Source organism: Lutra lutra, chromosome 4 (assembly GCF_902655055.1).
Source record: "Lutra lutra chromosome 4, mLutLut1.2, whole genome shotgun sequence".
NCBI lineage: Eukaryota > Metazoa > Chordata > Mammalia > Carnivora > Mustelidae > Lutra > Lutra lutra.
In genome coordinates, this window is record NC_062281.1 from 148622533 (window position 1) to 148641402 (window position 18870).

The window sequence follows — 18870 nt, forward strand, 5'->3', positions numbered from 1 at the left end:
CCGTAAACAGTCTTCTTGAGTCTTCATACCTCATCCTTGTTGGCAAGGCTACAGGAAAGAAGGTGTCTCTCTTTCCACTCTTGTATATATAAATCCTAGGGATTCTGATTACCCAAGCTTTCATTCTTTACCTACTCCTTGAGTCAATTAATAAGACTAGAGTGAATTATTGTGACTGTTAGGAGTGGTCATACTTTTACCCTATGGCGACAGGAAGAGGTATGTGGAATGATTAGCAGACCTATCAGAGCACTGTGGAATATGTTCCGCTGGAAGGGCAATTCTCCAAAAAAGAAGGGATAGAGGTCAGCAAGCTAGAGAGTCAAATCTACACAATCCACTACCCAGCATACCTAAACTTAAGGTCTGTGGGTGTCCACAGACACCTCATGTTATTCTAGCTCTGTGACCTAGGCTTGGACCTTTCTCTGCTCTATGCTTCATTTTCCTCAGCTATAAAATAAGGCACTTCATAGGGCCATAAACATTACATGAAATCATAAACCTAAGATGCTTTGTATCTTGGATGTAGAATTGCTCAGTAGATGGTAGCCATTCATGATAATATGAATTCCCAGCTCAAAGATATGGGAACAAAGCCTTGGTGAGGTTGTGACTTGCCCTTGGCCACATCCCCTGAACACCATGATAGAGAGATCATAACAGCAAGTACAAGAGCCTGGAGCCCTGCAGACATCCTTTGCATGCTGGGAATTATACCAATGATTTATCAGTGATGACATCTGGTCCTGAGGGAGATAAGGCTCACTTATAGCTGTGCTTCGGGATACTCGTATAATAATCGTAATGTCTTGTACTGCATGGTGCTTTTATTTTTCAAAGTGTTTCCCATCAATTACATCATTTTACTCTTAAATATCCCTATGAGTCAGGGAAGACATTATCACCATTAGTTGTTCTTATTATTGATTTTTTAATGCCCTGTTTGTTACAGAGCAAATATAGCCATTCTCATTTTTTAAGCTGTTTCAATTTTTTTTTTCCAATGAATTCTGGTGCTTAGCTTTCTCTAACTTGAATTGTTGTCTCCAAGTTGAAAATGGCAAATTTCCTTGACAAATGCACAGCAAGATGGCTTAGAAGAGAATCGCTAAGGAGTGGGAGAGCTGAAAATGCATTTTTACATGCAAACAAATGGATTACAAAATCTGTGTTTCCCAATCCTGAACTTCTGCAGGAGCTCAAGTCAGGAAGACCAAGGAATCTGTGAACTAGCTAATTCCACAAGTTAGCAGATGTTCACATGGGTCCCAGGCAGTTGCCAAATGAATACATTTCTCAATGTAAACAGAACCAATGGAAAATCTGGGCTTCATGAAATCTTGAAATCTGCCAAATTACTCCAGCTGAATGAAAATGAATTCTTACCTTTTCTTATTATTCAGAATAGAAAGTCTGATGCAGAAGGGGGAGGAAAAGGCCTAAAGTTCCAGATTCTACCACTCAGCTTTGCCACTGACTAGCTGTCTTACCTTAGCAAAGTGATCTCTGCCCCCTGAAGCCCTAGTCCCTTCTGGAGAATGGAGATACCATTAACTTCTGAGGAAGGTAGATCTGGGTGAAAATCCAGCTTTCCTACATTATGAAGGCATGACAGGTTATCCAATTTTCTCAGCCCTAATTTCATCACTTGAACTGCTTATATTTGACAATTAAATAGTATCAATATACATGAAGACCTAACAATGTACCCAGCACATAACCAAGGTCAATAATCATTAATTTCTCTTTCACTACAGCAAAACAATTAAGTCTATACATACTTAATAAATACACAGATACATACATAGGTACATACCTACATACTTAGGTATATATATATATATATATATATATATATATGTATGTATATATATATATACACACACACGCACATACATATAGTATTATGCAGATAAATTAAAATACAGTCATTTAAAATGATCATAAGTATATGCAATATATAATGTGTAATATATAGTACATTTTTATACTCCAAGATTTTTGAATTCTTGAATAAATATTTCCTCTTCAAAAAAAGCATCACTGTAAAAGTAGGATAGGCTCAGTCTATTCCGTCACACAATAATTATTGAATACCTCCTCTGTGCCAAGCACTTTCATGCATATAACTACTAGCAAAACAAATGTGGTCTCTGCCCTGTATCTAATGGATGTTCAGGCAGTGATAACAAAGGGTTGCTCCTCCATGAGCAAAAGTACCTAGGGAGGGAATCTGGGGAACATGTCAAAGGGCCCCTAAACTCATTCTCAACAGAATTTAGCCAGATGAGCATAGAGGCAGAGGATTCTAGATAGAACAAAGGGCATACAGGCATTAGCTTTAAGGAAGAAGCTGAGAGATGTTTCCTAAGGCAGAATCTGTAGGAACTAACTGGTCAGAGACAAGATCCTTATCTATACACGCATGATAAGCAGCTACCATATGACAAAGGTGATCTTTGCAAGGAATTTCAATTTCTCTTAAAAAAAAAAATGGTCGGTGGGCACATCTATAAACACAAAGCAGAGAGAAGCTTAGCTGTTTGGCATGCTTGGGTAGCCAAAAATCTTGAACAGGTCCCTAAAAGTAATCAGTGTCACAGCCCATCCAATGCCTAATGGGAAATCCGGTTTCGCAGTCTGGCTAAATCACTCATGGGTCATATGTCTTTGGGCAAGTTGCTTAACACCTAGGCCTCAGTTTCCCCATTCTTAAATGTTGACAGTCATAAACCAGTCCTCTCCTCTTCTTGACCATTCACATAAGACCAACAACTTTAATGAAAGGGGTGTTTTGATATCACCTCCTGCCCTGTGATTTTATGCATTTAACATAAAACCTGATTTTATCATCAGCCAATAACCATTTTTAAAAAAATGGAAACATCCTTGTATAAAAAGACTCTTGTGGGAATAGTAAAGGAATTGGAACTCACTTATAAAAATCAAGTAGCAAAACGATTTAGCTGTTGGTTCTCTCCAGCCCGGGCTGTGCTTTGCATGAGAAATGAGCTCATCTTTGAATGTAGCAGATTCTGCTTGTTTGGGTAGTGCTTCTAATCGAGGCATATATATTTTGCCTCAATCACAGGAAAACAAATTGTCAGTGGCATATTGCTTTGGTATTTCAACCATTTGTTGGATTTCCCGCCTCCCTAAATGTCTTAAACAGAAGCATGAAGCATGACTAGGCCAAACTAGAAAACCCAGGATTTATAAGCCTATTCGAACCTTGTAAAGATTTGATCAGCAAATATGCCAATTGATACACCATAATGTTTTACAACTGCAGTTGTCTTGGTCTATAAAACTTATTATAATTCTGAAGGGATTTCTGCTTTCTTTGCAGACATTTCTGTTTTACTGCCACCTAATGGTGTATATTAGAACTGGCACTTCTGCCGTTGGGAGTTTCAGGAGGCAGATGTTTCCAAGTCTAGGAGAAACAAATGATTCCGACAGGCATCTTTCTCTCCTGTTCCACCTTGCTTTTCCCATGCACACATACAGTATTCCAGCCAAAATCTATAAGGTTCTAGGTTGGATAATGGCCTAGGATAGAGAAAATATCCTAAATCTACTTTTGCCAAAGAGCCGTGATCTTTAATATCTACTGGACCATTAACAAAGCTGATATTCTGACTCCTGTCTGACTCCTCTTTTCAAAGTCTCTACCAGTTCGAATGCAACACAGAGAAGCTTCTGGTCAGGGAAGTTAGCAGCCAGGATCAGTTCCTCAGATTACTAGGCTGAACTTGGCAGACTCATTGCCCTAGACCAGCACACTGGGATGGCAAGTGGAGTTCTTTCCTAGGAGATTCCAGAAGTACAAAGCAAAGGAAGCAAGAGAAAAATCTCAGTCCCGAGGTACTGAGCATACAGAAAGAAGAAAGGTCCTGTTCTACGGAGACCCAATGAGTTCCAACAGGAATATTGATTCTAAGGCAGCACAGAAATGTTGAGTCCCAGTAGATCAGTGATTTTTAATCCAAGAACAGCATCCCCACAATGAGAATCTGAAATGAATGAAGGCCATGGGGAGCCTGGGTGCCTCAGTCGGCTAAGTACCTGACTTACAGTCAGGTCACAATCTTGAGTCTCAAACCCCTAGTCGGGCTCCCTGCTCAGCAGGGAGTCTGCTTCTCCCTCTCCCTCTGCTCCTCCCCTCTCTCTCTCAAATAAATTAATAAATTTTTTTTAAAAAAGAGATAGATGGATGAATGACTATGTTTTGATTGTTATATTGAATGGAGTACACTCCTAGAATCAAGGGTTCAGGGGTTAAAGTGGCTAAATGTCTTGCAATATTCTGGACAGTCTTGCATAAGAATGCTAATACCGTCCCACCGCGATTGAGAAAATTCTTCATTCCTTCTTTCTTTCTTTGATAAAGGATTTTCTGAGCCCCTTCATGTCAGACCTCGGATTAGAATCTACAGATCTGATAATAAAGACACAGCTTCCCATAAATTTCAGAGGATCCTAGTGAGTAATACAAGCCTTCTCAAAAACACACTCACACTTTACTGTTGTTTTCTTTTTTCCCTTGAGGATTTGGTATCTGGTAAGAAAGCCAGTTGAGGAGCACAGCATCTTGCCCCTGTCAGAGATGAGGGTGTCCTCCAGGAGAATGTTAATTACTGGCCAAAGATGCTATGGTCTAGTGCACTGAAAGCATCACACCCCCAAGAGACTCTAGCAGACCTGCCTTCTAATTGTTAGTGTTCACACCAAAGTGGAGAGAAACATCCTCTCTTTTTTCTTTTGTGTCACACTTTGTCATCTGCTTACCAACAGATGCTGCTTGTGTCTCTGTGCCTTGGAGTCTCCCTACACTATCTCTTTGATCATTTGCTTCTAGTTATGTGTGGATGTGGACTACATGGGTGGGATACCTAAATTTCAGATAAACACCATAAGGTCTCTCCTATTTCAGGCTCAGTCCTACGTAGTCACATAAAACCAAATCACTTTTCTCCTTCCACAACTCTTCTCCAACCCCGGAAAAATCCCTCATGCAAACCCAACACCTCAGGTTCAGTTCATTGGATACTTCTAAATCTCAGTGTGAAACACTCCCTCCCGCTACACAGGAACTGAATCAATGTCCTTATACATGTTAATGATAGACAGTTGACTGATAGATGGATGGACAGGTACACTAGAGTATCACATGTGAAACACTTGACATACACCTGGTTCACCATTTTAGCTATGATAATTAGCTAAATTTTGACATCTTTGACAGCTCTAATGTTCGCAATGCCATTTCGACATACGGCTCGAACTCACCACCCTGAGATCGAGAGGTGGATGCTTAACCTACTGAGCCACCTGGGTGCCCCAGCAATGCCATTTTTAAAATGAAGAAACTGACACAGAAGAAGAAACAGAGTTAGGCTTCTAACTTATCTCTGACTCCAAAGCTCAGACACTTTTAATCAAATCCTACCAGTTCTACATTCCACGCTGTGTAAAAATAATATCTTTGAGACCATGTAACATGTTAATATCACAGGTAGGCCACTGTGTGTATACTCATCAAGTCAGTGCCCTTAGTTCTTTAAACATGGGTTTCTCTCGCATCACGCTCTGATGAGGGGGTGTTCCTCTGGAAGCTCTGGTCTGTACTGGTTAGACTGCAGCTTGCAGCTGAAGCCGAGGGAGGTATCAGCTGTGTCTTGGCAGAGCCTACATCGAATGCAATGTATACCAATTCATGCTACTCTAGAGATAATAACAGGCAGATGACAGAAATAAGTAGATATCTTTCTTTCATTATGTGCTGTGGGTGGATAAACCGTCAACAACATTTCCTGCATTTGAAAGTGGTAAATGCAACAGATGGGAAAATTTCTGTTAGTAGTATATTAGAAATCTTACATATCTTAATTTTGTTTGTAAATACAATCTTGTTCTGAATCATAGTAATTTTTTCTGTAAGTGTGGATGTGGTAGACATTACTAGGGCTCATCAGTATCCACTTCTCTCTTCTCAGGCATATAGTGACCATACTTCCCTGTCCCCTTTTTTATGATGTAGGCCATGGTACTCATCTGCCCAATGGGCTTAAGCAGAAGCAGTACATATGTGGTTTCTAGAACAAAGCACTTAGTTCCAGGTGGGTAACCTTCCACAACTTTCTTCCTTTTTGCCACAGTCATCACACAAGTATGTGTTGAAATGAGGTGCCGTGGGGTCCACAGAGACCAGATTGCTGAACCAACACATAGAGGTAATTGTCCTTGAGAACTGCCCAAATCTAGAGCAGAATGTGCATGAATAAAAATAAACTTTTCTTTTCTTAAGCCACAGAGCTTTAGGCATGGTCTCTAACCACAGCATAACTTGGACTCTCATGAGCAACACTATGGGTGAGGTCACTTCATTCATATTCTAAAGTAGAATCCATATCTCTCTGTCCAAATCAAAAATAATATATGCATTTTAATTGAATACTCAGTGTCTTCAACAATCTGGGCCCAACCTACTATCCAAACTTTGTTTTCCACCATTGCCTGAATGGAACTAAACACAATCCCTTGACCATATCTTACAATTTCTTTTTTTTCTTTTTTTATTACCACTCCCTCTGCTTAGAACATTGCCTCTCCCCTTTTCCACGTGTCAAGTTACTACCTACCTTTAAAAAGTTGAAATCTTCCATAATACCAATCCCACTATTCTGAAGATATTGTTCTTTTCTTCAAATTTTTATATTTATCTATTACTCCTTCTTACTTTATATTCCCCATACTTTATATCCCCTTACTTCATATCCCCCTTACTTTATATCCCCTTTAATATTAACATATTACATTTGTTTCAGGTGTATAACATATGATTTAATATTTGTCAACATTGTGAAATGATCACCACAGTAAGTCTAGCTAATATCCATCAACACCCAGCTAAAAAATTTCCTTTTTGTGATGAGAACTCTTAAGGGTTAATGGGCTCCTGGGTGGCTCAGTCAGTTAAGCATGTGTCTTCAGCTCAGGTCATGATCCCAGGGTCTCGGGATCGAGTCCCACACTGGGCTCCCTGCTCAGTGAAGAGCTTGCTTCTCCCTCTCCTCCTCCCCTCGTGCTCATGATCTCTCTATCTCACTCTCAAATAAATAAAATCTTTTTAAAAAGATCTAGTCTCTTAGTAACTTTCAAATACATAATCCATTATTATTAACTATAGTCACTATGCTGTACATTACATCCCCATGACTCATTTATTTTATAACTGAAAGCTTGTACCTTTTGAACTCCTTCACCCATTTTACCCATTCCCCACCCCTGCCTCTGGCAACCACTAATTTTCTGTACCTATGAGTTTTGCCTTTTGTTTATCAGATTCCACAGGTAAGTGAAATCATACCATATTTGTCTTTCCCTCTGACTTATTTCACTTAGATAATGCCCTCAAGATCCAGTCATGGCATTGCGAATGGCAAGATTTCCCTTTTTATAGTTGTGGGCGCCTGGGTGGCTCAGTGGGTTAGGCCTCTGCCTTCAGCTCAGGTCATGATCTCAGGGTCCTGGGATCAAGTCCCACGTCCGGCTCTCTGCTCAGCAGGGAGCCTGCTTCCCCCTCTCTGCCTGCCTCTCTGCCTACTTGTGTTCTCTCTCTCTGTCTGTCAAATAAGTAAATAAAATCTTAAAAAAAAAAAAAAGATTTCCCTTTTTATGGTTGAATAATATTTCATTTTATAAATATATAATAGTTTCTTTATCCACTTATCCATCAATGGACACTTAGGTTGTTTCCATGTCTTGGCTATTGTAAAGAATGCTGTAATGAACATGAGAGTGTATTTATCTTTTGAGTTAGCATTTTCATTTCTTTGGATAAATATCTGGTAGTGGAACTGCTGGATCATATGATAGCTCTATTTTAATGTTTTTTTAAATTTTTTTTATTTAAATGTTTTGAGGAACCTCCATACATACATACATACATACATACATACATACATACATAGTGGCTGCACCAATTTGCATTCCCACAAACAGTGCATGAGGATTCTTTTTTCTCTACATCCCTGCCAGCACTTGGTATTTCTTTTCTTTTTTGATGCTAGCCATTCTGACAGGTATGAGGAGATACCACACTGTGGTTTTGATTTGCATGCCCCTGATGATGAGTGTGGTGAAATACCTGTTCACATACGTAGTCATCTGTGTATCTTTTTTGGGGAAAAAAAAAAAAGGTCTATTCAGAAACCCCTGCCCATTTTTAATTGGATTATTGGGGTGGGGTTGCTATTGAGATTTTATGAGTTATTTGTGTATTTTGGATGTGACTCTCATATCAAATATATGATTTGCAAATATTTTCATTCAGTAGGTTGCCTTTTCATTTTGTTCATGGTTTCTTTTGCCATGCAGAGCTTTCTGGTTTGATATGGTCCCACTTGTTCATCTTTGCTTTGTTGCTCTTGCTTTTGAGGTCAGATCCAAAAAAAATATTGCCAAGACCAATATGAAGGAGATTACTGCCAGTTTTTTCCTTCTAGGATTTTTATGGTCTCGGGTCTCATATTCAAATCTTTAAACACTTTGAGTTGATTTTTGTGCATGGCCTAAGACAGTGGTCTTGTTTCATTCTTTTGCATGTGGCTGTCCAGGTTTTTCAACATTACTTATCGAAGAGACTGGTTTTTTCCCCATTGTACATTCTTGGCTCCTTTGTCACAAATTAACTTACCATGGGTTTCTTTTTTTTTTTTTTTTAAGATTTTATTTATTTATTTGTCATAGAGAGAGAAGCGAGAGTGAGCACAGGCAGACAGAGTGGCAGGCAGAGGCAGAGGGAGAAGCAGGCTCCCTGCCAAGCAAGGAGCCTGATGTGGGACTCGATCCCAGGACTCTGGGATCATGACCTGAGCCGAAGGCAGCTGCTTAACCAACTGAGCCACCCAGGCGTCCCTTACCATGGGTTTCTTTCTGACTTTCTGTTCTGTTCCATTAATCTATGGGTCAGTTTTTATGCCAATATCATACAGTTTTTATTACTATAGTTTTGTAATATAGTTTGAAATTAGGAAGCACAATGCCTCCAGCTTTGTTTTTCTTTCTCAAGACTGCTTTATTTATTTGGAGGCTTTTGTGGTTCCTTACAAATTTTAGTATTGTTTGTTCTATTTTGTGAAATATTACATGGAATTTTGATAGAGATTGTATTAAATCTGTAGATTGCTTTGGGCAGTATAGACATTTTGATAATATTAATCTATCTAGTCATGGATTATGATTATTAATGAATAAACTTTAACTCTCCTATTGGTAATTTGGAGAGGATCATTCAAATCTGATTCATCATTGTATCCTCAGCAACTTGACCTGGGACCTTAAAATTAAGCCCAGTAAATATTTAATAGATATGGATATGTCCATGCTACTAATATAGTAAATTTTACCATAAAATCAATGGAGGCCTTTTTAGGGCACTATCAAGAAGCATTCCTTTTCTCAAATACTTTCTTATCTCCCCTACAAAAATGCAGCATTGTCTTAATCAAGCTATGCTTAGTAGCTGGTGGGGGTACTGGGCAGTGAAAAGTCCTACATCTACACAAATTCTTCTTCCAGGGCATGAAGCCATATTAGGAAATGGAGTTTCCCACAAGCATTTCAGAATGGAGGAGTTTATGGCATCAGGCTTGGTGGTTGGCATTAAGTAGATTGGAACTTGGAAGAGGGTAGTAATAGCACTGATATTGAGAATATAGAGTGTGCCAGGACCAGTTTTAGGTTTGTTTTCTCACTTGTTCTTCTCCATACAGTAGGCAGGTATTATAGCATGGTGGATAGTGCATAAGCTTTGTAGGCAGACTGCATGGGCTTAAATCCCAGCCTTGTCACTAAATGGGAGACCTGGGACAAGGTAATTAAGTCTCCTCTACCTCAGTTTCCTTAATTGAAAACAATACTCCCAGCCTCATAGAATTATTGTGATGATAAATGTGTTGGTAAAAATAAAACACTAAAAAGAGGGCCTGCATATAATAAGTACACAATAAATCCTGCTTTGAAAAACAGAATGATGTAATTGTTATCATCCTTTCACAGATTAAGATGCTAGGCATGAATGCTAAACCCACTGCCCAAAGACACACAATAGTCAAAGACAAGATTGAGATTTGAACCCAAGCCTTCTGGCTTCAGAGTCAATGTTCTGAATTCTTCTACCACAGCTTCTCTGAGAGCTTCAGAATCACTAGGCAAGCATGTTACAAAGAGTATCTATGCTCCATCTGGCTGGGTGGAGGAATGATTAGACAAGGTGACTTGTGAGGATCCTTTCAACCTTGAGATTCCATGATTTAGAGATGTTCAAAACTAAAAGCAAGTAAGGTTCCTAACAATCTGGGGCAGAAGTGGCCAGAAAGGTCTTTCTGTGGTCTCAAGTTTCTCTGTGGTCATTCTCTAGAACCTTTTAATCCAACCACATTTTTCCAGGCCTCTTGTATTATACTACAAAGGTTAAAAACCCATGTTCCAAGAGAAGATGTAATGCTTTAGAGTCACACAGATATGAATTTTCACCACTGCTCTGCCATTTATTTGCTATAAGACTTGGGCAAGTTATTCAACCTCCTTTCTGTTTAATCTCTACCAGATTCCTATGTTTTGTAACCTTCTGGATACTGGGTGTACTGGTCTCTTGAATGGAAATGATGTAAACTCATGAATTGTTATGGGTGACTTTCCTTCCAGTGGCCTTGGGATCAGAAAACAGCAGTGTATAGTGGAAAAAGGAATAAACAATGCTGATGCACAGAGAGAAGTAGAAACAACAGTTAGAAAAGGAGAATTTTCCTCCATGTCCCTGACTGTGTCAGAGGGCTATTCATTTCTGCACTTGGGTTTCATGACAAAAATGCCTTTTGCTAAAATTTGTTTTAGTGGAGTTTCTGCCACTGACCACCAATACTCCTGTATAATCCAGCACTCGAGACCAGATTCCACATCAGCAGAACAAATAAAATAATATACTCCTTATAGGATCATTATTGAAATTAAATGAGTGCCTCCCTCAGTGACTGGCACATAGTAAATCTTAAATAAACAGAAGATGCCATCCTTCATTAAATTGTGGTTACTTAACACTATCATTATTATACTATTACAAATTATCCAACATGTATTTATGATCACGTACTAGGAATCAGCACTGTGCTTAGAACTGGCCACGTAATGAATAAGAAGACATAGCACTCACCATCAACAAGGGCAACTCAGCAGGGGAGAAAGATCTCGAACCAGTAATTATAGTGAAGAGTAGTGGGCGGTAAGACTGCTGGTTTGCTGAAGAGAGCACACCTACCTGCCTGGGGATATTGAGAATAGATAGCTTCACAGAGCTGGTAACATTTGACTTTACCTTCAAAGTTAGAAACAGGCCATGAGGAAGATATTTCAAGCAAACACAACCATCTCTGCAAAGGCCTAAGGGATAAAATTTATGGAAGTTTTAAGGAATTGCAGGTAATGTGGGGATGCTTCAGTTAGGTGGTGAGAGACAGAGAGAGAGGGCAGAGACAAGGGTGGAAAAATGGGCAAGAACCAAATCAAGGGGGCCAGAATAAAGGGTGTGCATATTATATTAAGGAAGTAAGGCTAACAACAACAAATTCTTACCAGATACCAAACACTGTTCTAAACGTTTGGTAATTCCTTTTGATCTTCCATTATAGTAGGTCTTGGTATTATCCACAAAGAAATAAAGGTACAGATTGCTAGAAGTAACACCATACTAAGGGCAGAGCCAGGTTTGGAGCCCAAGCAATTAGGGTTTGCACTGGGTTGAATTGTATCTTAGTGCTATAACAAAAATACCACAGACTAAATAACATAAATAACAACCACTCATTTCTCACAGTTCTGAAGTCTGGGAAGTCCAACATCAAGGAGCCAGCCAATTCAGCTCCAAGAGTACCCTCCCAGGGCCCAGAGAAAGGGAGTATGCATCCCTTCACTTCCTTATCCTTTCAAGGGAACTAGTTCCATCATGAGGGACTGCCCTTATGACCTCACTTAAACCTAATTATGTTCTAAAGGTCCCATCTCAGATGCCATCACATTGGGGATTAGGAAAACATGAATATTTGGGGGGCAACAAACATTCAGTTGATAGCAAACTCTATCCCCTTCAAATTGAAATCCTAACCCTCAGTATATTAAAATGGGAACTTATGGGGAGCCTGGGTGGCTCAGTGGGTTAAAGCCTCTGCCTCAGTGGGTTAAAGCCTCGGTCATGGTCCCAGGATCCCAGGGTCCTGCTCCCCACCACCTGCCTGCTTCTTTGCCTATTTGTGATCTCTGTCAAATAAATAAATAAAATCTTTTTTTTTAAAGATTTTATTTATTTATTTGAGAGAGAATGAGTGAGAGAGAGCATGAGAGAGGAGAAGGTCAGAGGGAGAAGCAGACTCCCCAAAGAGCTGGGAGCCCAATGCGGGACTCGATCCTGGAAGTCCAGGATCATGACCTGAGCCGAAGGCAGTCGCCCAACCAACTGAGCCACCCAGGCGCCCCAAATAAATAAAATCTTAAAAAAAAAAAAATGGGAGCTTATATGGAACCAGGATGATTGCATAGGCAATTAGTGACGTTATCCTGGAGTAGAGTGGGTTCAGGTGTGCTCATGGGGAGAGCACTATGTGGGCAAACATAGAGGCTTAAGTTTACCAGACAAGGAATGCCAAATATTGTCAGTAAACCACCAAAAGCAAGAAGACACAAGCATGGAACAGATTCTCCCACACCACCGTCAGAAGGCACCAACCCCACTGACACCTTTTTGGACTTCCAGCCCCCAGAATTGTAAAATAATAAATTTCTGTTGTTTCATCCCCCAGTTTATCGTACTTCATTATGGCAAAGCTAGCAAATTAATGTAGAGCCCAAAACTGGCCTATCTTACCAGTATGTGACATGATCACATGATAGTTTCTCCAGAACTATGGGAGGGTTTTAAAAAGGAAAAGAAACTTGGCCATGTTTGCACTCCGTTCTGAAATCAGCCTGCTGTTACTCTTTTTACCCGAAGTCCTCCATTAGTCATGACGATCATTGGCTTGGGTCCTGTATGTTTCTTAGGGGGAAAAAAGTATGATGCCCCCAATTCTTTGCACTACAGCTCAGTTTAATGTCAATATCTGTCCCCTCTATTTTTGAACAAGGACCTCAATGCAAAATCCTTCATTTTTATAGATCTATGATTAAACTGTTCAAAAGAGCAGTGTCTTATTTTTTAATCTTTTTAAAAGATTGTATTTATTTTAGAGTTGGGGGATGTGCAGAGCAGAGGTTAGAAAGAATCTCAAGCCAACTGCGCTGAGCACGAAGCCCGACACGGGGCCTCAATCTCAGGACCCGGAGATTATGACAGAGCCAAAAATCAGGAATTGACCACGTAACCAACTGAGCCACCCAGGCACCCCCCAAAAGCAGGGTTTTATTGTTTCCTGCTTATAAATTCGCTCTCCTTTGACTTATATGGGCAAAAACAAAACATTGGAGACAATTTTTTTTTTCTCCTTTTCCTTACTCTATTTGATGGTAAATGTAAAATCATGAAGTTTTAGGAGGGAGCATTCTTTGGTTTCCTTATTACAGCTATTCATCTTTCTTTGTGGAAAGAGGGAGCTGACTCTTTTGGAAGACATTTCTCTGGAATCTTTCTCTGGTGACTTGTAATCTCAAGCTGTTGAATTCAAGGAAAGTTTTATCCACAGTATTTAATCTTCTAGAGACATTTATTACATAGCTTTTTGTTTTGCCTTGTTTAATATAAACCACTAGAGAGATGTTTCCTGGTTGTGTCATTTCATAAACCAGAGTGTGAAGAAGAAAATCCCAGATAAGAAGAAGCCATTCCTCCTTATGAATTCTGTCAGAAAATCTGCATTCTCAAAGGGAACTAGAACCTTAAAACAGTGCCAATGAAAACATTAACATTAATAATAATAGTAGTAACAACAACAACAATGGTAAACTTCCACAGAGGAGGTATAGAGTAGTGACGATAAAGATACTTCTAGAATCAGACACACCTGAATATTTTTGCAGCTCTGAGTCTTCCTAGCTACATTCCCTCTGAGCAAGTTATCTTCTCTAAACCTCAAATTCATCATCTCTAAAATGGGGATATTAAATCCTTATTTCATAAGATTGTTGTGAAGATCAAAGAAGATATCAAATGAAAAGCTTTTAGCACAATGTCTAGCACATAATAAATATTCACGAAATGTTAGCTGCTATTGTTATGAACAAGCATGCAATTTATGAAAGCTTATTACATGTCAGGGCTCTAAGAATATTATCTCCAATCCTGATAGCAATCTTCAGGGTAATTATTGTTTGTCTCCACCTCAGAGATAAGAGTGAAATTGCTTATTCAAGGTCATTTGGCTAGGAAGCAGCAAAGCAGAGGTTCCCTCTGGTCTGAAAAATTATATCACATTTCAAATGAATGCCTTCAAACCGACAGAAGAGCTATAATGAAAAGTCTCCTTCTAGGTCACTGTTTTTCGAGTTGGCATTTATAAAATCTGTAAGTCACGATAAGATTAAAGGAGAGTCTTTAGTAGAATATCTGATTTGATCAAAATCCACTTACTCCTTCAAGGTTCATCACATAATTAACAATGAAAGTTAGAATGGCATTGAATCAATTAACTGCACCCCACATATGAACCTTAGTAACCTGAAATCTGAAAATCTCTGTATTCACGAGGGCTCTTCGGGTAAAGATTAACAAATCTCACCTCAAAATATCTTAGAGGGAAATTTTTCACTTCTGTGTTTGGGAATTCTAGAATCCTTCTAGCTTCAGGCATAGCTGGATCCAGGCTCTTTGCTCTCATCCGTTTCCCACACTGGCTCCATTCTTCAGCTCTGATCTGGCTTCCTCCTCATCTGCTGAAAAGAAATCGATGTATTAATATAAATATCTTCCCACAGCCACAATACCTTATCCTCACCTTTAGTGACCCCAACAGATAGGCCTCTTTTTCATCCAACAACTGTACATTGGTCATCAATAAGAACTCTGTTTGGCCTACTTAAGTCATAGACTGTGGTCAGTTCTTTGAAGAAGTGGGTCCTTCAATAACATTGCAGTTATTTCCTATTGGTGCTGTAATCAGTTATCACAAACTTGGCGGTTCATGATAATACAACTTTATTCTCTCAGAGTTTTGGAGGCTGGATGCCCAAAATCAGTCTTACTGGGCTGAAGTCAAGGAATTAGCAGGGTCTGGTTCCTTCTGGAGCCTCCAGAGGAGAATTTTTTTTTTTCCTTGTCTAGCTTCTGAAGGCCACCTGCATTCCTTGGCCCAAACTCCTTCTTTAAATCATTCTAACCTCTTGCTTCCACAATCACGTGTCCTACTTCCTCTTCTGTAGTCAAATATCCCTCTGCCTCCCTCTTCTAAGGACACCTGCAATCATATTTAAGACCCACCTGGAAAATCCAGGAAAATCTCATCTCAAGATTCTTAGTCACATCTGCAAAGTCCCTTTTGCCACAGAAGATAATATTAACAGGTTTTAAGGATTAGGACATGGATGTCTGGGCACCATTATTCAAAGTACCAGAAGCATAGTCCAGGAAGTTATGGCAACCAATACAAACAAATAGTCATACCATCAGGCAAAGAAAGACACGTTTTATAAAAGAGAGAAACCACAGATTATACAGAGAATGGAGAAACCATTTTCAGCTTCTGGGGTCTGACTTGGCTTCTGGACAGATAATTGTAATAATGATGATAGCAAACATTTGTATTGCCCACTATGTGTCAGCCATTGTTCTAAGTGCCTTACTTATATAAATCAATCCTTACAAAAAGGCATCCTCATTTCATAGAAGAGGAACCTAAGGCACAAAGACTGTAAGTGATTTGCCAAAGATCACTTTGAACTAGCACAGCTAGGATTTAAACCCAAGGTATCTGACTCCCAGAAGCATACCCTTGACCATTTGAGATGTAACTTACAGAATGGATGGCAGGCTGTCACAGTGAGTAAACAGAAGGGTCCTGTATAGAGAGGATGAAAATGAGGCACAGAATGAATGAAATGAATGAAAAAGGCACAGAAACAGAAAAATAAGAAGCAGATTCAAACCAGTTGGTAGACTGGTTGGGACAGAGTATAGTAAGCCTGGGAGAAGTAGCAGGAGATCAAACTAGAGATCTAGCCTGAGGATAAGGCAAAGAAGACTGAAACCATGGACAACCTCTGTGACTGGTGGAAGTCCTTTGAGAAATTGGACTTGAGAGGGCTTCTCAGAATTGTACCTTAGAGGACTAATCAGAGGACAATGTGAACCTAGGCTGAAAGAGGAAAAGGAAGCTGCCCCACTTCCCCTACTCTGAGGTACTTTGTATAGCACAGAACCCCTAGAGGGGAGCTGAGTGTATCACCACGCTGCATGTGCCAACAGATGATACAGAACCACCCACAGTGGAGCCAGAGGGCAAGAGGCAGGCAGTATGGATGCTGGAACTGCTGCTGCTGCTGCTGGAAATAGTAGCAACATTTTGGAGTCAATTTAAAGTGTCTTTACCCATGTTTGTTGAAGTCTTTAAACATAACAAAAATTTTCTGGAAATTCGGGAGGTATAGGAATATATATATTCAAACCTAGGTTCTGTCCTTTGGCTCGGTGGAGTCTTGGGTAATTAGTCAACACCCCGAGCTCTACTTTTTTAATCTTTAAAATACAGGGGCGCCTAAGTGGATCAATTGGTTAAGTGTCTGCCTTCGGCTCAGATCATGATCCTAGGGTGCTGGGACGGAGTTCCGCATTGGGCTCTCTGCTCACAGGGAGCCTGCTGCTTCCTCAGCCTCTGCCTCTCTTTCTCGCTCTCAATAAATAAATAAATAAATAAATAAATAAATAAATAAATCTCTTTTAAAAATAAATAAATATAAATCAAATTATGTTACTGGTAATTGTTAATGTATATGCTAAGAAGAGCTGTCTGGCCCCGCTGTGGGATCTACTTTTCCTCATTTTACAGATAAGGAAATTGAACTTCAGAGAAAAGAATGGATTTATCCAAAGCCATACGGTGGATTTGAAAGGACAAGTGCAAGATTCCAATTACTTGCCAATCTCACCAAGGGAAAATCAAGCTTCAGGGAAAGAGCAGGACAAGTGTGACTACACAGGTGAGTGAGATGAGCTTCAAGAAAGATGCTCACAGGTCTTAGAGAAGCTCCAAAGCACAGATTTGAGAACACTGATACTCTTTGCCTATCTGCTGGAGCACTCAGGCGCCAGCGGCAGGGAGGCCCCCAGCCATGCACAGCTGGATGGAAACTTGGTCCCCGCCTAGCAACAGCCTCTGCATCCTTAGCAACCTAGGAGGGAGCAGTTGAAGGAGCGGGTGCTGTGATTGGCCTGACTCCTGAGCTCCTATCACCTGTCCTGTTCCCCGCAGGCCACTGCAGCTCTTGATCCCCAGGAGAGCACCGTCAGAGTACCCCTGAGCTGCCTGAATGGGCAAACGCTTGCCTCAGCAGTAATGCCAAAATCCCTGTTCTATCTCAGGAAAGGACTCAGGACTGATGCGCAACTGCTGGGCAGAAAGGGTACCCCACCGTCAGAAATTGTGGTTCCTGAAATTTCCAGACAGCTTCAAAGAGGCTGCAGGTCCTGCTAGATAGGGCTACCCGCTCAGAGCACGTCTTTCTTTCCTGTAGACCACACACTAAGCGAAGCTGGAGTCCAGGGAAAAACGCTGGTCTACCTTAGACCTGGGCACTAGAAACAGGTCTAGTCATACTTGCTGTGTGAGTTTGGTCAAATGATACACCTCTCTGGGTCGTTGCTTACCAATCTGTAAAGCATTTGAATTAGAATGATCTCTGAAGAGCTTTCAGTCTGGGAAAGTCTCTGAAAGAGAGTGATCAGCCTGGGGCCAGGTTTATAGAACTTCTAAGTTGTCCTTGGCCTCAGACCTGTATAAGCACATAGTATTTATCTAGTACAGGATCTCAACTTCAGATTCACCAGATTATTGCAGAAACACACAGCAACAATAACAACAAAAATCCCTCTTTCCTATGCACAACACTCCTTCAGATGCATTATCTTATTGGATTCACCCTAAATCCCAGAAAGGAGAACTGGAATTATCCCAGTTTTGTAAGCAGAGAAACTGAGCAGTGAGAGCTGAATATAAGATCTTCATATTACCCAATAAAGCCCTGGTTTCCTCTCTGACCTCATGAGAATCCCATCTGGTGTCAGGAAGGTAGAGTCTCCAAATGACTCAGTAGACCTGTTTTGCGGATCTCCTGAGTGGGATTCCCAATTCTGCTCATTACTGATTCTATGCTATTGAGTAAGTGACATAACTACGTTATGCCTGTTCCCTCAACTGTAAAGCAAGAATGATAATAGTAGTTAACAATATCTTATTATGCCTTTATTAAGAATGTCAAGTGAGATAAGATAGGTAAAGCATTTGGTCCTGCTATTGTTTTTGTTAATACTGACAAGGATGCTAAACCAACTAATGGGAAATCAAGAGGAAGAAAGATGTACTTATTTTCCAACCCAAGGATTTGAAAGGGCTTTGAGAAGAAGCATGCCTTCCATTTGGGAGACTCTCCGTGGATCAGAAGCAATGCATGAGACCCCAACTATTTATTTTTAAGGGTAAAAAAAGGTGGTGAAAATCATTGGAAGTAAACACTTTCGGTGCCTTTTGGAGAAGCCAAAGATATAAGTTAACTGTTTGACAAATATCTGCTTCGCTGGGAAGATAATGAAGTCTGGGCCTTTTCTTCTTAATCTAGAAATTTACATTTTTAAAATGTTGTCCATGGGAAATTAAGTCATTAAGAAGT

The 18870-nt window shown here is 40.0% G+C and overlaps 1 protein-coding gene across 1 annotated transcript in view; it reads left to right on the forward strand.

Moving 5' to 3' along the window:
* Positions 1 to 203: 203 nt before the first annotated feature.
* Positions 204 to 18870, forward strand: part of C4H1orf87 (chromosome 4 C1orf87 homolog) — a 117787-nt gene continuing 99120 nt past the window's right edge. The window contains 4 exon segments of the mRNA XM_053447840.1: positions 204 to 219; positions 7351 to 7359; positions 16454 to 16629; positions 18690 to 18749. Of these exon segments, the coding sequence (XP_053303815.1) occupies positions 204 to 219; positions 7351 to 7359; positions 16454 to 16629; positions 18690 to 18749 (261 nt within the window).